The sequence below is a fragment of the Lemur catta genome, chromosome 14 (assembly GCF_020740605.2).
Source record: "Lemur catta isolate mLemCat1 chromosome 14, mLemCat1.pri, whole genome shotgun sequence".
Classification (NCBI taxonomy): Eukaryota; Metazoa; Chordata; class Mammalia; order Primates; family Lemuridae; genus Lemur; species Lemur catta.
Genome location: NC_059141.1, coordinates 18,450,104 through 18,470,534, shown reverse-complemented (window position 1 = coordinate 18,470,534; position 20,431 = coordinate 18,450,104). Strand labels below are relative to the sequence as shown.

At 39.8% G+C, this 20,431-nt stretch overlaps 1 protein-coding gene across 6 annotated transcripts in view; it reads right to left on the bottom strand.

Annotated features, from left to right (window-relative positions):
* SORCS1 (sortilin related VPS10 domain containing receptor 1) overlaps positions 1-11,808 on the bottom strand; it is a 459,027-nt gene extending 447,219 nt beyond the window's left edge. For all 6 annotated transcript variants that reach the window (XM_045568059.1, XM_045568058.1, XM_045568062.1 and 3 more), the window contains exon 1: positions 11,074-11,808. In XM_045568059.1, the coding sequence (XP_045424015.1) occupies positions 11,074-11,631 (558 nt within the window). In that variant the 5' untranslated portion in view covers positions 11,632-11,808. The remainder of the gene's footprint in view (positions 1-11,073) is intronic.
* Between the last annotated feature and the right edge of the window lie 8,623 nt (positions 11,809-20,431).

The following is a 20,431-nucleotide window of genomic DNA, read 5'->3' as shown; positions in this document are numbered from 1 at the left end:
AGCACTTTGCACAAAACCCTATTACAGCTATTATGCATTTATCACAGTAAATTGCAATTTATCTGTTTATGGGTCCGTCTATTTCCAACAGAATATGCACCCTCAAGGGTAAAGATCAGATCTTATTCATCTTTGTATTCCCAGCGCTCAGCACAATGCTGACACAACAGCCACTTAAAACATGTTTTAGTATTTTTATTATTAAAGAAATGCATGCCCATGTTAAAAATTTAAAACAGCACAGATGAGTATAAAAGGAAAGGTTAAAAGTTGCCTTTCTATTATCCAGAGTCCAGACCAGCAGTCCCACTTCCCAAAAGAAATCATTCTTAAGAGACTGTTAACAATGCATAGACACCGCATGCACCCCTTCCACGCCACACCCGGCCAACCAACAGGAATGGCTCCCAAAGCCATCACACATGTAAGAATGGCTGCCTCTGCTAACCACTTGACACAGCTGGGCACAAAATCCCTTGAAGCAACAGGCCACAGAAGCACTGCATTTTAGGAGGGATAGAGTCTGCCTATGACCCAGTTCTCTGCACGTTTTATGACTTGATTGTGTTACAAGTTCTTCCCACTTGCTGACACTTGTCCTCTCGTATTTTCATCTCTTACTCTCTTTTTGTGACTCTCTCGCTCTGTGTCTACATGCCTTCATCACAACTCTGTCTTTATTTTTCTCTCAATATGACTTTTGTCTATGGTCTCTCTGTGTCTTTTTGTCTTTCCTCTATTCTTTTTCCTCAGCCTTCTCAATCTGCCTGTGCTGTCTGTCTTGTTCTCTGTCTCTCTGCACCTCTGCCATGCTCTCATGTTCTCTCCTCCTCCTTCCTTCCCTCTCCCTCCTTCTCCCATGCCCTGCTTCCTCTTTCTCTGCCTGTCTTTCTTATTATTTCTTTCTCTCCATATCTCTCTATCCATTGTCTCTCTGTCTCTTTCTCTGTCTCTGTCTCTCTCTCTTCTTGTTCTGGAGCTCTCCCTCCACTTAGCTTTCACAATCAGTAAGCATTCCTATCATGGCCTTACAAGACTAATATTTCACTTTTAAGAGTGAAGGCTTAAATATTGTATGTTGGAGCTTAAGTTGCTGTGAACGTATACAGATATACAAGCAATCACAAATCTATTATGTGTGCATATATATGCACATGTATGACATAGAAATGGAGACCAAGATCAAGACAGAGACTAAAATTTAAACTGAAATATATGCTGCTTTATTGGGGGAATGGAGGTCACTAGAATTTCTGGGACATGCAGTCAGGTTGGTGAAGTTACCTTCAGATCACTGTCTCTGAAATCAACAAAGGGAATGATAAACAAAAGGCCTGGTAGCACATGCTGCTGCACACCCAGGAGAGAGACACAGAGTGACCTTCTTTCTGTTTTGTAAAAAGCCTGGGCATCAGACTGTTTCCCAACAATACTGATTGGAAGCAAAACAGGCAACTTGAATGTGGGCTCTTTGTCTAATTCAGTTGCCTGGAATTCAGTTTTAATGAGGCCAAGTTCACAAATTCATTTGCTCTTTCTTCATTGTTTTTCACTTTTCAAATAACTTTAAAAAATAACTCAAGTAGTGAATGCTTATTGAGAAATAACAACAACAGACATGGGCAAACAAAAAAAAACCTCACATATAATCCCAAAATTCATCATAATCACAGGCAAACATTTACAGTCATATCTTTCCTGGCTTTTTTTTTTTTTTTTTTACAAAAATATAATTTTTGAAAAAATAATTAAACCCCTACTATGCCCAGGTGTACTTCTAGGGACTTGAGATACATGAAAGAACAACACAGACAGAAAGCCCTGACTTCATGGGGCCTATGTTTGTACTATTTTGTAGTATGTTATTCTGGTGTTTTGTGGGAGGCTTCTCAATTCAGTATCTATATATTTGTATCAGCTATAATGGCCTCACAATTCAGCACACATGTACAAGGTCATGGGTTGTTTGTACTAAATGAAAAGCCAGTTTTCCCTGAAGAAATAGCAAATAAAACAGCAAATATTTAGTAAAGAATTATTATGTGGAAATAGCTAGAGATGCTGAGAGGGATGCTGAAAAGACAGGACAGTGTCCCAGCCCTCATTATAAGAAAACAACTAGAGGGAAAGAACATAATTGCAGAAAAAGAAGCAATATACTACAAATATCTTTTAATAGTCCATACATGAGCACTATTAATATTAGCATTAATATTAATAAAATAGTGATATACTAACAATAATAATAATAACAGCCAACTCTTATTGATGACTTACTATATGCTACATGGTACATTAAAATTTTTTACATCCATTATCTCTTTTAACCACCAGGCAACCATATAAAAAGTATACCATTATTATTCTCATTTTACAGATAAGGAAACTACAGCACAGTGTAACAAAGTTAATTTCCCAAATCCATATATCCAGTAGGTAGTAGAATGGGAAATTAAACCAATCACGAAGCATTATGTTATATTTGAAACCGGGCACATTTTTGTCACCCATTGTTGTGTGGATAGCCAAGAAAGACAATTTTTTAGAACACACTGAATGACAGAAATATCACCTGGGTACCCTATACTGTCCCATGTGCTCTACAGAGCCTTCCACCAGGTATTCACTGTTGAGGATCATGGTTTCCACTGAGGAGCTGATGAAAGCTGTGGGCTTCGGCTCTTCATGGGATAAAATAAAACATATTAACACAAAATGGTGCAGACAATGGAAGAAGTTCACAGACCCTAAAACTCATGTGCAAATCTTAAGGAAATGATTTTCAAGCTTGAGTGTTCTCAGGAATCTTCTTGGGATTTTGTAAACTATCAAGATTCCTGGTCCCTGCTTCCCATTGGGGCATTTAAAAGCGCGTCCCATGAGGACAGTACTTTGAGAAACGCTGCTTTAGGCACTTACGAGAGAGCCCATTGCCGCTCAGTGAAGAATTCCTCCGTCATTTCAGCAAAATGCAAGCCAGGGCGAGCAGGGCTGCAGTAGATACATTTCTAAATCAGGGTGTCAAATGTGCCCAACATAGACTTTTTCCCTTTAATGATTCTAATCAAGAGTGTATGGTGGGAATTGCTGAGATAAGAGAAAGACCTTGCACTTTCAATCCCCACCCGACCCTGCACAGGCCCTGCAGCAGGACTGATGGTCTCAGCAGCCCCGGCTTCTCCCGTTAGGGGAAGACGACCAGAGGCATCAATCCATTGGCTCCGGGGCACAACATGATTAGTTGGTTGTCTGATAGCATGATTCTTATTAGCACTTTCTTTAAAAAGTGTATACCTTGTCCACACTGTCACTCTAGGGTCATTAGCCAGCCGGCGAGAAACAGGCAGCACATCCCACACATCCTTCCAGGATAACAAGATGATGCACATTAACAACCACTTGCGAACCACTCATGGGAATGAGCAGAGGTTAGTGCTTTGATCAAGCAGTATCATGGGGCATCTTAGCAACAGGGAAAGTGTATTAGGTCAGTAACCTGACAACCGGGTGAGGTGAAAGGGAGAGCCCCAAGATGTGCTTTTCATGCCAACAGTTCCTCTACTGCCCCTCTGCACTGACTTATGGAGTTCTCTCTTAAAGAAACTTAAAAATAAACCCATACAAAGGGGCACCAAGATTCAGTAGAAACAGTTTTGAAGCCAGAAGGGCACAAATCAAATCCCAGCTCTGGCCCTTTCTAGCTGGGTAACCTTGGGCAAGTGCTTTAAGCCTTGACTTCCACAGCTTTAGAATGAGGATAACGATACCCAGTTTGCAAAGACGGTGTGAGGATTAAGTGAAATAATGTGCTGATACTCCGGAATATACTTCCAAGGAAGCTGTTCACTAAATTGGTGGTTATTTATGTTGTTGTTAAAAGAAACTTCTGTTATAATCAATATGTCTTATCTGAATAGAGAGAACTGTGCCTGATATTTGGCAAAATCTCGTTTGCTCCCTTCTCCTACCCCCACCCCTGAAGGTACGAAGTGAAAAAAATGATAGCGGGTGACTCAATTATAATCCTTAAATGAGTAATATCCATTAGCATCAAGAGTCAACTCCTTCAGTTTGACTACTGCTGCTCCAGAATGTTGACACTCTTGGTTTCCTAGATAGGACGAGGTAGTGAGACTGCCTCGAATACTATTTTTAACTAGATTTCGTCTACATAAGGCAATTAAAGAGAGGAAGAGGTGGCTATACCACTTTTCTCCCACTGCTCCATACTGCAATAAGCCCAGACATAAGTAATCTCATCTCTGAAGACCATTAGCTGTGGAAATACATATGGTAGATAGGTTATTACTGGGAATCTCACTTCCAAAATGTCCCTTCATCAACATTTAACGTCACTTTTTAAAGGTTTAAATAATGCCAAGATCATGACTTCTGATGAGGCTACTTGCTCTGAAGTCCAAGACAAATAACTTAAATAGCTGAACCTAGAACTCAGGAGCTCCACAGCCAATATCCACACTTCTTCCCACAATAGCAAAACTTATGGACACAGGTGCATAAGCTTCAGATAAACCATGAAGTTAGGATGCAGTTGTATTCTAACTCTTGCTGTGTCAGTCCTACAACGAATCAGCCCTAAAGTGGGACTAAATGTTTTTGACCTTCTTCTTCCACCAACTAACCTGCTTAATAGCAACACCTTAGTTTCCTTATCTGAGCAATGCAGATACCTGTCTTTCCTATCTTATAGGGTTAGGGTGAGAATAAAACTTAAGTAATAGAAGTAATGTTTCAATCTTTGAAAATGGAAGCATTTTGGAAAGAGAAAAATGGACTATAACTGATATAAAGTGGTATAAAAACATTCAGGAGTGCTATGGAAATAGACACAATATCTTTCATATGTGTGTAAAATTTCATGTAGGATCTTTTACAGAGCATTAGTGTCCTTTTCTTTTTTTTCCTACCTACATTGTAGAATAGGCTCTGTTCTTTCATTATAAACCTTGCACAGTAAGATTCCACCTTTGTTTCTTGCCAACTCTTTGCCTATTCCATCCATACGATCTGAACAGACTTAAGCTCCTCAAGAGTAACCATTAAACGTCCATGGAGCCTGGCCCCATCTCACACTGAGCACATGTCTTCTCTGTCATCCCTTTCGGCCACTGCAGAGATACTGTTTGGCCAGTTTTCCCTCCGGGAGACACAGGTGCATTCACCACACTTTCTAGGTGAAGATACAGGACAGTAATTGAGACACACACAAAGACAGGGCAAACATTTCACATATATTTCAGTGCCTTAACATAAGCTGGCAGGGAGCCAAATTAACTTATTCTCCAGGCAGCCTGACCAGTGATGTTTCTCCCCAAGAACTTAAATGAAAGAAAGTCCTTTTGTAAAAACGGTGTATGGAAAATGTCAAGGTAAAAATGAAACAATGATGACTCCAGCTGAGATTTAATGTGCAAATAAGGGCAGTTATGTCACTCAGTGAACATACAGGTTTTTATTTTCTTGTTGGGCTTAGAATATACCCATATTTACTATAAGACTGATTGCATATTTTTTTTCTTAAATCATATTTTTACAACTGTGTCTAAGATTAAAGCCTTAGTTAAACGTAGTTTTTAAGGTAGGTTAAATTCCTGGATGTAGATAGAGATGTTTACGTCTCTTCTCTTCACCTTTATTTATTCCATCTATTCAGCTCAAAATCTCCTTGTAATAATTTCCAACTGTTACTTACACTTTTTTGTACATTTCGAGGTTCAATTGAAGCACCCACTCTGTAATAATACAGCTTAAAGACCACACCAGCCAGAAGATGCCCAACCCTCCTCTGAGCTCCTATAACATGTTATGTACTTCCAGGACCTGCATCTTCTCCTGTTTTTTAAGAGGATTTTGGGTACAAGACTGAAAGTTCTTTGAGGGCAGGGATAATTCATTTTCATCTTTGTGTACTACTCCACAATTATCCCTGTACCAGTACCTGACAAATATTAGGAGCTCAATCAATATTTGTGTAACTAAAAGTAAATATGATAATTTGGGTTGAGTTCTTAGCATAATGCTGACACATTGCAATCACTCCTTAAATGTGAGCATTTATGACTTTCATAAGTAAGTTAGATTATTCCATCTGCTTTTGTACCCTAGCCTATGAGTTTCTGGAGTCCCTCTTTAAGAGGATGTCTTTGTAATTCCCAGAGTCAACATTCATGTCAATTTACTCTGGAAAATCCCATTAAATATCTAAGAAAGGTTTACTTTCTAATTTCACATTATGCTTTTATTTTATTTTATTTTTTGGTCCAAAGACAGCAAGTTCCTTAACATGAAGATGTGATACAATAAATTTAATGAACTATGTTTTGCTGCAAATCCATGTGCCAAGATAGAAATGAATGCCTGCTTAGATCTCAAATTTCTTGATTTCCCAGAAATAGATATGCATGAACTGTGGGAAAAGAGGTTTGCTCACTTATAGGTCAAGGATATAGGTCACTGTGTCATTTCTGCATCCCTAACACTTCCAGTACACTTTACTTAAATGCAGTAGATGCGCAATATCTACAGGTTGAACAAAGTATTAAATTAATTTCAGCCTGTTAGGGATCTCAGTAGTGCTCTCGTCTATTAGTGTAATTTTGCAGAGGATGAAATTGAGGCCACAAAATGTCAACATTCTATGACTATATATCTATTTTTTTATATACAGCAAGGACTATAACCCAGAATCCTTAATTCCCAGTGAACACTTTCTTCACCTAATTAAAAAAACTAGCATTTATTAAGCACTTACTATCAACAAGGCACTTTGTATACATGATGTCAAATCTTCAAGGAAAAGATATACTATCCCCATATGTTACATGGGGAGACTGAGGCTCGAAGATTTTAAGTGTCTTGCTCAAGGCACTGTGCTGGTAAGCAGGACAGCTAAGATTCAAAGTCAAATCTGTTTACTTCCAAACCCACTGCGTTCCATGCCACATCACATTAGTATGTGGGCTTACTAGAGAAAGCTAAAATCTGTTATCATTTTACTTAAAAGAAAGAAGGTCAGGTTAAAAAAACTGTATCAAAATGTATAGCCAAATCAAGGTTCCATAGCCAACCTCTCTATAACATCAGATTTGTCATTAAGTTAGAAGCGGAATCTATTCCTGAAGAACAACAGAGCTGAAAACTGAATGATCGCAGGTTACCTTTTGCTCACTGAATCACCAGGTGCAGATTCCACATCTCACTAAAGATGAAGAGGTGGGTGGATAAAAGAACAACCAAATCACTACTTAAGGTAAAGAGTGCAATGTGACAGGCACATGTTGAAGTTTTTGCTTTCTACAAGGAGATGGAGCTTCCAGCTAAGAGTATGCCCTCCTCCACCATCATCAGAAATCAGCTCAAGATAGGGTTATTTAAAATGGAGATTCCAAAAGGTCTGAGTTTTTCTCCCCTACTTTAAGGTCCATAGGACAAGCCATATTTTGGAGTCAGATCATTCTGGGTGCCAGTCTCTGCTTTGCAATTGACATCCTGTATCTATTTGGCAATTCATTTAGCCTTCCAGAGCCTCAGTTTCCTCCTCTATGTGATGGAAATTATAATACCTACTCACAACATTTTTGTGAAAATTGAGTGAATGTAAGGCATCTCCCTGAATACTTGGCCCAGGTTGAGACTCAATATATTCACTAAGGTTGGAGAATAAACGTCAAGTTCCAGAACAATTAAAGGCAAAGAGGTACATGGAAATCAACCAGACCCTCATGCTCTGTCATAAATGCGACATTAAAGATATCACGATGGCAAAATATAAATCAAGTAAAGCCTCTGTTAATAAATCTTATAACACTATTGCCAGTGAGAAAGGGGCAGAGTGGTGAATTGAAATATTCAAATTAACTTTAGCATAAAAATATGAAAATGAGATATTAACACTTGTCACCTACCTAACATCAACCAAGGATTTTATAAGGATTGATGAGTGCAGCACTTTGAAATTCTTTGGAAATAAGGAATAAATAGATATGCCATTATGCATACATATAAAAGCAAATATATATTTTAACACTCTGAGGATTACTACATAAATTTAGATCAGGGCACAGCATGCCTGGGATGAGTAGGGTAGGAACAATATGTTCTTGCTTATGACACCAAGCTCATGACAAATGATTCATACCCAGTACCTTTCATGCCAGAAGATCCCCCCAGGTATTCTACCAACTCTAGCAACAGTTTCCATCAAGCGAGACTGCAGCATACAGGAATCATTTCACACCCACAGATGAGGCAAAACAGTCATGTCTTTATACAGCCATACAAGCCCAACAGTTGAGGGGGCAGGAAAGAGCAGGAAAAGAGCTGAGTGAACCATCCAGAAGTCCTCATCAGTTTGACAGGCAGCCTATAATTATCATATATTTGCACCTTGAATGCAGGTGTTATTGTAATCAGAGGCTCCTCTTAGCAAAGGCTTTTAGCTAAAGGTGAGACAGATTCAGAAGATGTGTGTTGCCTGGGGCCCTGAATGGGTTGGAGGGCAGATCTGTAGGGGAGGGCATCTTGATGTGAAAATATGAGAGCCCTCGATCCTGTCCTCAGGTTTAGGTTAGTGCATTTCCCACTCTGGGGGAAGGTAAAGTATTATGAGAGTTGCAAATAGGTATACAGGACTTTACAGTCACACTTCCCTCTTATGTATATCCTGGCCTGTAATTCTCTGTAATTAATATGACAGGCATTGCCCCTACTTTAGCAAGGAGGAAATCCACATTCAGGAGGCAATCAACGTGACTCGGTTAAATCGCACAGAAGCAGAACTAGAATTCAGGTCTCCACTCTGCTTTCCCATTGCACAAAACTGCCAAAAAAGTTTCTTTCTGCCTTCCTTCCCTTTAAAAAACATTTTAAACTTTGTCCTGAGTCTGGTCTAGATAAGTAAGACTGGCTTTGTTTGGGAGGATCTGAATAATGACTATTTCCCTTCCTCTACTATCTGTATCTACACATTAAACAAACTATTCAAAGCAATGAACAGGACAGAAAAGGGGAGGAGGGGTCTTTTTCAAATAATAGACTTCAGAGGGCAGAAATCTCATCTCATTAGTTAACATAATCTGAGTAATCATAACTTTAACAATCACAACTTTGATTATTTCCTGCATTATCTCAGACCTACTTGCATGTCCTAAGCCTCGACCCTATTAAGCCCTACTGGACTTACAAGCACCATTTATTTTATTTTATTTTTTAAAAGGCTAGAAGTGCTTGGCACCACTTCTTAAATGGAAATTAAAATTTGCCAAAGATGTACTCTCTTTTTCTGTTTCTTTCCAAGATCTTTCAAGAGATGAACTAAAAAAAGAGGTCTAATAGGTGAGTGATATTTTACAGCATGAATTACATTAAAACCCAGAAATATTTTGAGTCCAAAGTCTTTTACTTCTCACTACAACAAGATCTACCATGTTCCATGTGTTTCAAAATTTCCCTTAAAGCCAGAAGCTTTGAGTTAATCACTTAGAGCAGTGTGAAAGTTATTCAATCAGTTTAAGGAGATTCGAGTTCAAATTAGAGGATTAATTTTAGTGGCTATGATATGATAGATATAACAGTTAAGGTAGGAAATGAGGACAACGGTCTCCAGAACTTGAATGGAAAGAATTTTGGCTTCAATTATTTGATTAAACCACTCGTGAGAAACGTAAAATCACAGCCTCTGTCATGAAAGCTGAATTGCAGGGAAAATCCTGCCAGTACTCTCAGGACGGAGACATCAGTACAAAATATTATCTACTATGCTTTGCCTTAATACAGTTTATACCTATGTACCCAAGGAATTCATAATGACAGACTATTATTTTAAAATGTTCACAGCTTTCATTAAAAAGCTGACAGTGAGCACGACTTACTAGAGTGGTACTTCTCTGGGAAGGTTTCTGGCAATTACATCACAACAAAAACAGTTTGAAAGGCACCAGGCTGCATAGACTGTGCATATTACAAATGTTTCAATTTCAATTACCTGATTAAAGCTGTAACTTGGATTCCCCCCCCCCCATTTTACCCATCCTTGGTTTTTAGGTTCTTCTTGTCTGCTGCCTAGAGAAGTTTCCACACTTTTAAATCATCTTCAGCTATTATCATCAAAGCTAGTCCTTTACTATTTCAGCTCATTGAAGTTTCTAGGTTCAATATAGCTCCCTCAGATTCAAATCTCTAAAACCCTCCCTGATATGACCAAAGCTCACAGACTTGCATCCTAAGTCCCCTAGAATCCAGCCTCCTGGAATCAAGCAATCTCTTCCCTGCCTTCATAAAGGGAATGTTAAATCTTTATTTGTGCTCTTCACTAGAGGAGGTCAGGCAATGAGGGAGAACAGGGAGTTGTTGTCACTGGGATATATCTGATCTTCCTAAAACTGATCGTGCCAGAGAACAACCGCTCATTCACAGGCTGGAAAGCCCCAGTTCTCAAAACACACTCGCTAGTGCTGTTAGAAGATGCTGGAGAGTTCCTGCCCTAAAACTCGCATCCATTTGGTCCCTTAAAACAGAGAATGAACTAAAGAACACCTTATCCTCCACCGCAGTCTCCTCCCTCCTGGGGAAGAAGGGGTTAGGAGCTCTGCATAAAAATAAAATAAAAGGACTACATATATGTCTTCTTGATACTTGAGCCACTCCATAGGTCTAGCAATAAAGGGAAAGTCACTTGAGGGAATGTCAGCCTGCCTGGAAATTTAACCCTTTCATCTCTGCATTCATACTTTCACCCACCCCTCTGTTTGTCTGGTCTTCAGTTCCACACACCAATGTCACCGAAGCAACAAGGAATAGGATTTGCCTGCTCAGTTTGAAGCTTTGGTTTTTGGAGAGGACTCTGGTGATGTTGGTAGGAGAAGAGAGGGGAGGTTGGTCTCCTAGTAGGTAACATTAACTCCTGAGGGAAGTGGGCAGTGAAGACTTCAGTTTGCAGCATCTCCCAAGTCCAAGTTCAGAAACCCCATTTCCCCAAATTCTCTGTCAGATCACACAGCCAACTTTAACCCTTTCCATCTCCCATCCCTTTGCCCTCAGTCCCATTCTACTCACGCTGCTGTTGTGGCCGGACCAGTGGACCATGGCTTGGTTGTGTGCTGAGTCGCCTGTCAGCGCAAACGTGGTGCTGGTCAGTCTCAGCTCCTCCATCCGGAAGCGGGTGGCTTTGTCCGGGTCCCGCTCCCGAGTCCCAGGCTCCTGCTGCCCTCCGTCCCTTAGCACTCCCCGGGGGCTCCTACTCGCGCCCTCTTTCCGTTCGGCTTTCTCCTGATCCCCTTCGCTCCGTCTCCTCCGGCCAGAGCGTCCTGCGACCGCCACGGACGCCCCAGCGCCCCGGGCCCGCTCCAGGGACAGCACTCTGTCCCCGGGGGCCACCGTGAACAGGGGACGCACTACGAGGGGCAGGGGCGTGGCAGGAGCCCTGCCTGGCAGCCCCTGACGAGAAAAGCCCCCAGAGGTCGGTGCCCAGCGTGGGGTCGAGCTGGGGTGCGGCGGGGGGCAGCAAGAGCCGCTGCTGCAGGCGCCGGGGGCGCAGAGGACCAAGAGCCCCGCGCCGGCGAGGAGCGCGCTCAGCCCGGCCGGGAAGCCGCGGCCGGCGCCAACTTTTCCCATGGCGGGAGCGGAGAGGAGCCGAGACGGGGTCCCGGAGCGAAGGTGGTGGCGCGGGGCTCTCCGCCGGCGGGCAGCGGGGGGCAGGCGCTCAGGACCCCAACTCCATCCAAGTCGGGCCGCGCTGGGGCGGGAGGCGGCGCCGGGCAGGTGGCGGCCGCTCGCCCGGGCTGGGCTTGTGCCGAGCGCGGGTCCGCACGGAGCGAGCCGCCGCCACGCGGGGCGGAGCCGGACTGGAGTCACGGCGGAGCGGGCGCCGGCGGAAGACGCGGGGGCGAGGGCGGGCGCTGCCGGGGCTCGGGCGCCGCGTCCCGCTGCCGAGCTGCGCTGCTGAGCACCGGGGCTCCGAGCGCTGCGCCCCCCGCGCCGACCCCCCTCGGCCTCGCGGGCGCCGCCGCCGCCGCCCCTCGCCCCCGCCGCCGCCGGTCCCCGCGAGGAGTCCGCGCACCCTGCCCGCGGGGGCGGCCAACCCCGGCTCCAGCGGCGGTGGCTGTGTAAGGAAGCTTCTTATTCCTGCTCTACGCTTTCTGTCAGTCTCTGTTGCTGTTTTCTTTTTTCTCTTTCTGGAATCTTTGCCAGTTTAGGAGGTGGGGCTGAGTGGGCTCCTGCTCTTTGCCTCTCTTGTTCTCGGTGAGTTCACCTTACCCTGAGCAGAGCCTGCGTGTCCCAGCCTGAGGGAGATCCCAGAAAGGCAGAAAGGCAGCGGCAGAGAGTGATGTAATTAAATGATCGCGTGCGTGCGCGCGTGTGTGTGTGTGTGTGTGTGTGTGTGTGTGTGTGTAGTTTGGGGGGATTTTTCCCATCAACAAGAACGCTTAGATTCATTTCCTGACCTCCTAAACCACTACGCTGTATTTGAACCTAACCTTCCTACAGGCAATCATGTTTAAGAGAACATTTTCCTAAATGTAATGTTCCCCTAACTGTGTGTGTGTGTGCATATGTGTGTGTGTGTGTGTGTGTGTGTGTGTGTATCTTGGCTTCCGTAAGAGTCCCCAAACTCATTAAGGACAGGAAGATCAAATCGTGAGCAACTTGGAAGAAGTGATCTGTTTATTTTGTTTGCCATTTTATCTTCAGTGTTTGGCACAGTACCCTCACTGCACAGAAGGAAATTTGTCAGTCATTAAGTCAATAAATACTTGTTGTGAGTCTGTTATGCATCTGCATATCAAATAAATACAGGAAAGGAGGCAGAGTACTGTATTTATCCTGTGTTATGTGGTGCCTAGCCCAGTGCTACTAGCACATGCTTTGAGATCCCTGTTAACAGGTCTGTGCTGAATGCTTTGCCACTGGTTTACTGTGGGACTTCAGACAAGTCACAATTTCTCAGCTTCCTATACTTTAAAATTGAATGGTCACATTAGATGACCTTTAAAACCCCTTCCACTCCTAAAATCCTATAATGGTATGCTTATAATATCTGCCTAGCCCCTGCTACTGTTCATAAGTTCAGGTGAAGATTTATAGCAGGTGAACTACAAAGAATTTCTCAAAATCCAATCTTTCAATCCATACAGAAAATTTGCTAAGGGTTGAAATGCCTTCAAATTTCTTTACAGTCTTCATGTACCTAATAACATTCTTATGTATTTGGTAATTATTAAATTATTCAATAAATATTTACTGATTGACTAAATGAATTACATACACAACACAATAGTACTAATTCCAGTTTTTAATTACATTTTTTGTTTATTTTCACATACAGAATGATAACAACCTCACTGAAAAATCTGAATTCTGAGTTTGTGATAAGGCCAACTTGAAAGTAACGTAGAGTGATAATTAGTCTTCAGTCAATGAAACCCTTTCAAATGCTGTCCAAGAAGACTTCTATCAATCCAACCCAGAGAGGTATTATAAAAAGATTGTTCTAAATTATTGTTCTTATGACCAATGCAGACAAAGTGTAAATGCAAAGAGGGAAGTCTTCTCAATCATTAAACTTGAGTACCTAAAAGGACAAGAGTGTCCTGTTTGTCATTGAAGGAGAGAGACAGGCTGTTCTTCCAAAAGCACCTTTACTACTCAAACCCAGATCCTCCTAAAACAAAAACGGTGTCTGGCAGGCTATGGCCTCTAGATGGAGGAGAAGAGAGCCAGAGATCCACTCTCCTCCCCAAATTGCAAGTGCTCTTTGACAAAACCCAGGGCAGTCATTTTCCTCTCCTCAGAAGGGTTTTTAGAGCTTTGCAGGATCATTTGCTTAATGACTTCTTTCTATGCCCTGCTAACCTTCTTTCCAGTCTGGATAAGTGTGTGGGAATTCCTCCAAGAAAGGAAACCCAGATTAAAGAATTGGAAACCAAATAAATTCTCATCCAAGTATAGGACTGGAAAAAGCAAAATGAAAAAGAGGAAATTCATGGATTTAAATTTTCTCAGTTGAGTGTATTATTGCCCTACCAAAATTTATTTTGGTTTCAAAATGAAGCTCTTCCTAAAGAAAACTGATACAAGTACTGTTGATTTTTCTTTCCCAGAGTTTGCAACTTCCATCTTTTCAAACACACCTGTCAGAATTATCCCTTTAAAATGAAAATATTTGTGGTACATTTGCTGGGAGTTCATAAAGAGCAGGCAAGTTTTTAATTATTCATTTGAGAAAAAAGTGACACAAATGTGAATTGTTATTTATTTTAATTATTCATTTGAGAAAAAGTGATATAAATGTGAATTCTTATGTATTTTAATTATTCATTTGAGAAAGTTACCCAAATATGAATGAAATTGGTTCCAAGTAGTATTGTATTAATATATTTATATATACATAGATTCATTTTATATCTTAAGGCTCTTCTCCCCATTGACTTTTGTCAACAAGTAGAGGAGGAAAGTATCAGTGATTTCCTAAATAATGCTCCTTTTCCAGAAGACTACAATAAATGGCTAGGCATGGGGGAAAGTCTATTTCAAGATTTTTCAGTCCAGCAACCCACTGAACAACCCAATAGGTTTTACTAATATAATACAATAAGAATGGATCACTTATTAAGAAAATAATTGATACTACAGGCCAGTGGTGAACATAGATCTCTCATTCCAGTAAGGAGTCTTTTCATTGTGCACATGAGAACTATGCCCCCCTTAGTCTAAGGTATTTTCATATCTCATCTGGATTAGCACAACACCCTCTTTACTGCTCTCCCTACTCTACATTGGCTCTGCTCCATCTTCTCTCTCAATATCATCTCCAAAGTAGCGTACAAGTACCCAGATAGCACCACAAGGTGATTCAGTTTTCTGCAAGAAAAAAATAATAGAACTTGGTGGTATATTTAGTTTTAATCAAAAGGTTAAAATTTATCCTTGGTAATATTTAATGACTGATTAACATATATGTCATATATAGTTTTAAATATAGTATGAACATAAATAAAAATACACCTGTGTGTGCCTGTATGTATATGTGTATGTGCCTATATATATATACATATATGTATGTGTGTGTGTATATATATATATATAAAGAAAGGCAGACAGACAGAGAGACAGAGAAAGAAAAAGAAAGAATATGAACATTTTCGAGCCGTATGCTGATTGGTGTGCATAATCAAAAAAGTTTGAAAACTTTGTCCTACAAAGCAGCAAAAGTAGTCTTTCGAAAGTATAAAAAAATATAATTTCTTGTCATTGCTTAATACCCTTTGTCAACTTACCATTGCAATATCCAGACTCCTCACCATGGCCTGTCGGGTGCCCATTCCTCAGTCACACCTGGTGGTACTCTCTCCCCTCACCCGTATGCTCCGGACATTCTGGGCTATTCCTTCCTCCACTGTGCCTATCTTTTTCCAACTCATGCCCTTGTGTGCGCATACTATTCCACCTGCCTGGAATGCTCCCCTCTCCCCACCACACACCCTTCTCATGGCTGACTCCTCTTCTTGAGACCTTCACTCTAAATATACATCTTTAGAGAGACTTTCCCTGACTCCCTACCTAAAAAAGAAATTTCTTTCACATTTTCTATATCAGTCTCTCATCAGTTCCTTCTTAGTATATATTACAGCCTTCAATTATTTTACATGAACCTGTTTTATCTTAATAACTTTCCAGAACTCTACATGTGGATAAAGACCATATCTTCCTTATTAATCTCTTCTTCCCCCAACATCTCACTCAGTGCCTAGCTCATTAAGTGCTTAATAAATAATGGCTGACTGGCCAAATGACACCTGAGTAGCTGGTAGCTAATACTTCATAAAATCAAATGTGTACTCTGTCCCACAAACTATACTAAAGAGTTTAAATGTGCCAACTCATGTGGTTTTGTTTTGTATTTTTTTTAACATAGTTTATCTCAGCTAAGTACTACTAACATTTTCCCCACTTTACAGATGATATTAAGCAACTGTCATCCAGATCACACAGCAATTTAGTGCAAGAGGCAAGTCTTCTACATAGGCATCCTTATTCCTAGTATGTACTTGACTTTATGCAATACTGTTTCTACTCCACATTCAACTAATAACAGATAACACTTGTGGATGATTTGCTATGTGCCAGGCAATGTATTAATAATTAGCACTTTGAATCATTTTTAGTAACATTGAGCAAGCAATTTTGGACACAAGTTAGCAATATTTTTTTTGGTTTTTATTTGGTATGGGGGGAGTAAGGTTAAGAGGGGCATATTCACTCCTCACATAATCTTACTGCGCTAGCTATAGTTGAACTGTCACGTTGATTTTTCTTCTTTCCCTTTTCCTTAGTTCTCTCCATTTCTGATGGATACTTTGGCTTCAGTTTGCACTAAAGCACATTAAATGCCTCATCATTAGAACAATGTCTTTCAATATACTTGGCTCCCCTTGGGTACCATTGAAACAAGGTATCTTGCATTTCAGATCAATTTCATGAAAAACCACAGAAAGAAAAATGAGGAGAATGATATGTAGGCTATTCTCATTGCCTGCCAAGGGGGTGGCGGGGTTTTTTAAAAACTTACCTTTGAAATATTTTCAGGTACCAGCAAATACTGGTACCTAGGTCTGAATCCAGTAATTGTATCCCTTGTCACATACACAATCTAAGTGACTCTAACAGAAGAACCTAAGCCCTCGTATCTGTAAACATGGGGCTAAGATTATGTACCTGACTCATAAGGATGTCATGAAAGTTAATTCAATTTGGATACCTCTTAGAGATAACAAAACTGTCCTGTATTTATGCAACTTCTATCTTATCAGATCTCTAAACAGGTTTTGTTTTGTTTTGTCCCCTAGTTTAATAAATCTTGCAGGAGCTCCAAAAGATAGGTAGGGGGCAGTTTTTGCCTGCATCTTACAGAATAAAAAGAAATTTATCTAAGGTCATAGAGTTAGAGACAAAACTTAGAACAGAATTTTGTTATGCTCTCCCCCCCCATTTAGTATAATTCTGTTTCCAATTTGTATACATGAATTAAAATTTCACATTATTTTTGTTTAGCTATTATGCATTCCTTACACAATCATTTAAATTTTCAAAGGATGGTTTTTATAATTAAATAGGAAAAGAGAAGTAGGAAATAATATCACTGTTATTGTGTGAAATCATATATGCATATATATTTCCCATTTAAATATGCATACTTAAGTGAAATAGATTAAAAATGCACTATGACTAAGTTTATTTAAAGATTGTATTATTAGACTTTTAAAAATATACCTTTACCAAAAAGTCTTAGAATGCATTAATATAACTTCATTATAGTCTTAAAATTATATAAAAACTGTAAAATGTAGCTTCTATAATCTCTCTCCTGTCTTCCTCTAGACTGTAAGTCCAGCATAAAAAGGCTTTGATGTAGTAAATCATAAAACCAACTTCATTATACATCTTCTAGTCCAACTTCACTAAAAGTACAAATAGGAAAAATAAACTCAAGATATCTAAAGTTGGAGCTACATTTCACTTTTGTTTCTTTGGAAATACTGACTGGAGGAGAGGAAACAAAAGAAACAGAAAGCTACCCAAAAATTCTTTAAAGGCCAATGATAGGACAACTAAAAGCTTCTATATAACATAAAGAACTCTTTGGTTATTTTTGTCTCTTTTACAAAGAACTGATCCCAAGATAAACGAGGCTAATACTAAAGCCAAATTCAGTAGATTTCTGGGGCATAATATTCCAGCAGAATACAACTCTATAAAATGTGCGATAGCTATTGCAAAACAAGAACTTTGGGACTTCTCACTCTGAGCAAAGAGTATCTTGCAAAGAAAAGGAGGAAATAAATCAAAGAATAAGTAGCACAGTTGGACAGACATCAACTACTTTATAGGACTTCCCATTTCTCTGTTTGATCTGGACAAAGAGCAGATATACTTCAGGCTTCTGGGTCAGATATCCTCAACAGCATGTTAATCTCTGGTAGCGGCACGAAAGTGCACTGAAAAGGAAAGAAAGAGAGGTGATCAAAAGCACAAAGTTTATTGTGTCTATCTGCCCCTGGTCCTTGGAGGCAGTACAGTTTGGGGCTTAAATTCTAAACTTTAAAGTCAAAATCCTACTTTGAAATCCCACATATGCCACTCACTAGCTGTTCATTACCATTTGACTTCTGGAATCTCCGTTGCCTAATCTGTAAAATGGAAGTTATATCAACTTCCTCATGTAAGGCTGCTTTATATGACAGGTTAGCTGTTGTTGAAGTAGTTTCATACTTCAAATACCAACTTCAATTGACACTGTTCCTCAACATACTTCTCTAAATGAAAGACAAGGGGTTAAAATCCATCCAATTTTTTAAAAAATCCATTCAATTTTTTTTAAATCCATTTGTTTCCAGCTAGAAAGAAAACAAAATTTGAAGACTACCATGCCCCAGAAGATATAAAAAAGAAGAGTAGAGAACACGTGTTGAAATGCAGAAGTTTTGCTTTGGAAGCAAATTGAAAGGATGGGATTAACTACAGCCTTCTTAGTTCTTGCCCAACTAGTCTTCTATATGTAACGCTACATCACCAATCTGCACCCTCACAGGCTTCTAGTAGGTCAACGGTATATTGGGCAAGAGACCAAGTTTTTGTTTATCCACTTCAATTATTGTCTGCAGTTTGAAAAATTAACTTTAGAAAAGGTCAAAGAGAATCTCTTATTTAATATGCCTCTTATTTAACACATGCAGTCTATCCTGTGGAGATGCTATACTGTCCAAAGACATGAATAAACTTAAATGCCTGGATGTAGATCCATGATTATTTGCCATGAAAAACAGTTAGAATGTGCTCATCATCCTTTGACTGTTCAGTTACTCTCACCAGGTGTACCTATATGAGTCACATTGTTGGCTGATGCCTCTCTATTTCTGAAGTCAGCTGTGGTTCTAGTAGGGATGGTTTAATGAGCCCCTATCTAAGAAGGCAATTGGTTCATTGTTAAATTGGTGATTTATGTCTGCTATCCAAGTCCTCAACTTATGTAGAGGCCCTAAATCAAAATATTTTGTTGCATTCCTCTATCTCTAATCCAACTCCCTTATTTTAGCTGCCTTATCTACTTAGACTTACTTATCTACTTCTATTTCATTGATATCTGCTACCATAGATTTAAGCCAAAATTGATGGCCTCCTGGTGCCTACCAGCCCTCCTTTGTAGTATAATTCTTAGTCCCCACCTGCCATGTCCTATGCCATCATCTTCCAGGTCTTGGCATGATATTAGGAAATGTTTGAAATGTATCCATAGCCTTTTAATGGTCCTCATTATGGAGATCATCTTGTAATACACTTTTTGATGCTGTTGTTCTAGTTCTAAATAGGTAAACAGTATCTCTTTTCTATATTCTCTTGGCACTCTCTACCTATTCTGACATTGCACTTTTATTATTCTAATTATCTGTCTTACTTATCCATCACCTCCATTAGGCTTCTGTAAACTGGGGGTCGTGTCATATATCAGTCTCTTAGCCACAGTCCATAACACCATGCAGGTGCAGAGAAGACATTCAGCAAGTGTTTGCTGAATGAGCGAATGACACCGTTAATAGCCTTTCTGAATACGGTCAGATGTCAGCACTAAGATGAATCATAGACACCCACCACAAATGTCACATAAAGCTAAATTTACATCTAAGAAAAAAGTTGAATCAATAAATAAAGCAATTTAAGGCAAAATGTCATTAACTGAAAATACTCATTTTTTCCAACCTATTGCTGTTAAAGCTTGTTTAAAGAAGAAAACCCTGTCTAATAACATTGACAATGCTTGTTAGCATTTTAAAAAATATTTTAACAATTATGCTGAAATTTAACCTACATTCATAAGACTGTCAAAATTTTAATTATATTTTTTTCTCAGTGATTTTATTTTTACACACACACCACACACACACAACCACAAAGATGAAGACAGAAATATTTTTCAGCATCCCAAAAGACTTCTTGTACATTGCCCATCATTAACACTTATGTGCTCCCACCCTGAGAAAAATAATGCCTATTCTGACTTCTATAACCATAAATCAATTTTGTTCTTGAAATTATTTGATGGAAGGGAATCAAATAGTTTGTACTCTTTTGTCTAGAAGTGAGGGGGTGTGTTAAATAGGGAGATGTAGGTCAAAGGGTATGAAGTTACAGTTATGCAAGATGAATAAGTCTAGAAATCTAATGTAACAGTGTGAGGACTACAATTACTAATACTGCACTACCTACTAGAAATTTGCTAAGTGAGTAGATTTTTAAGAGCTGCCATGTTTTTAATTGTTTTCTGGTTGTTTTCTATGTATTTTTTCCTTCTTATTTTTCTTATACTTTGTTGTTGGGGCTTATTGGATTTATATATCGGTACCATCTGAGTTCTTTTTCT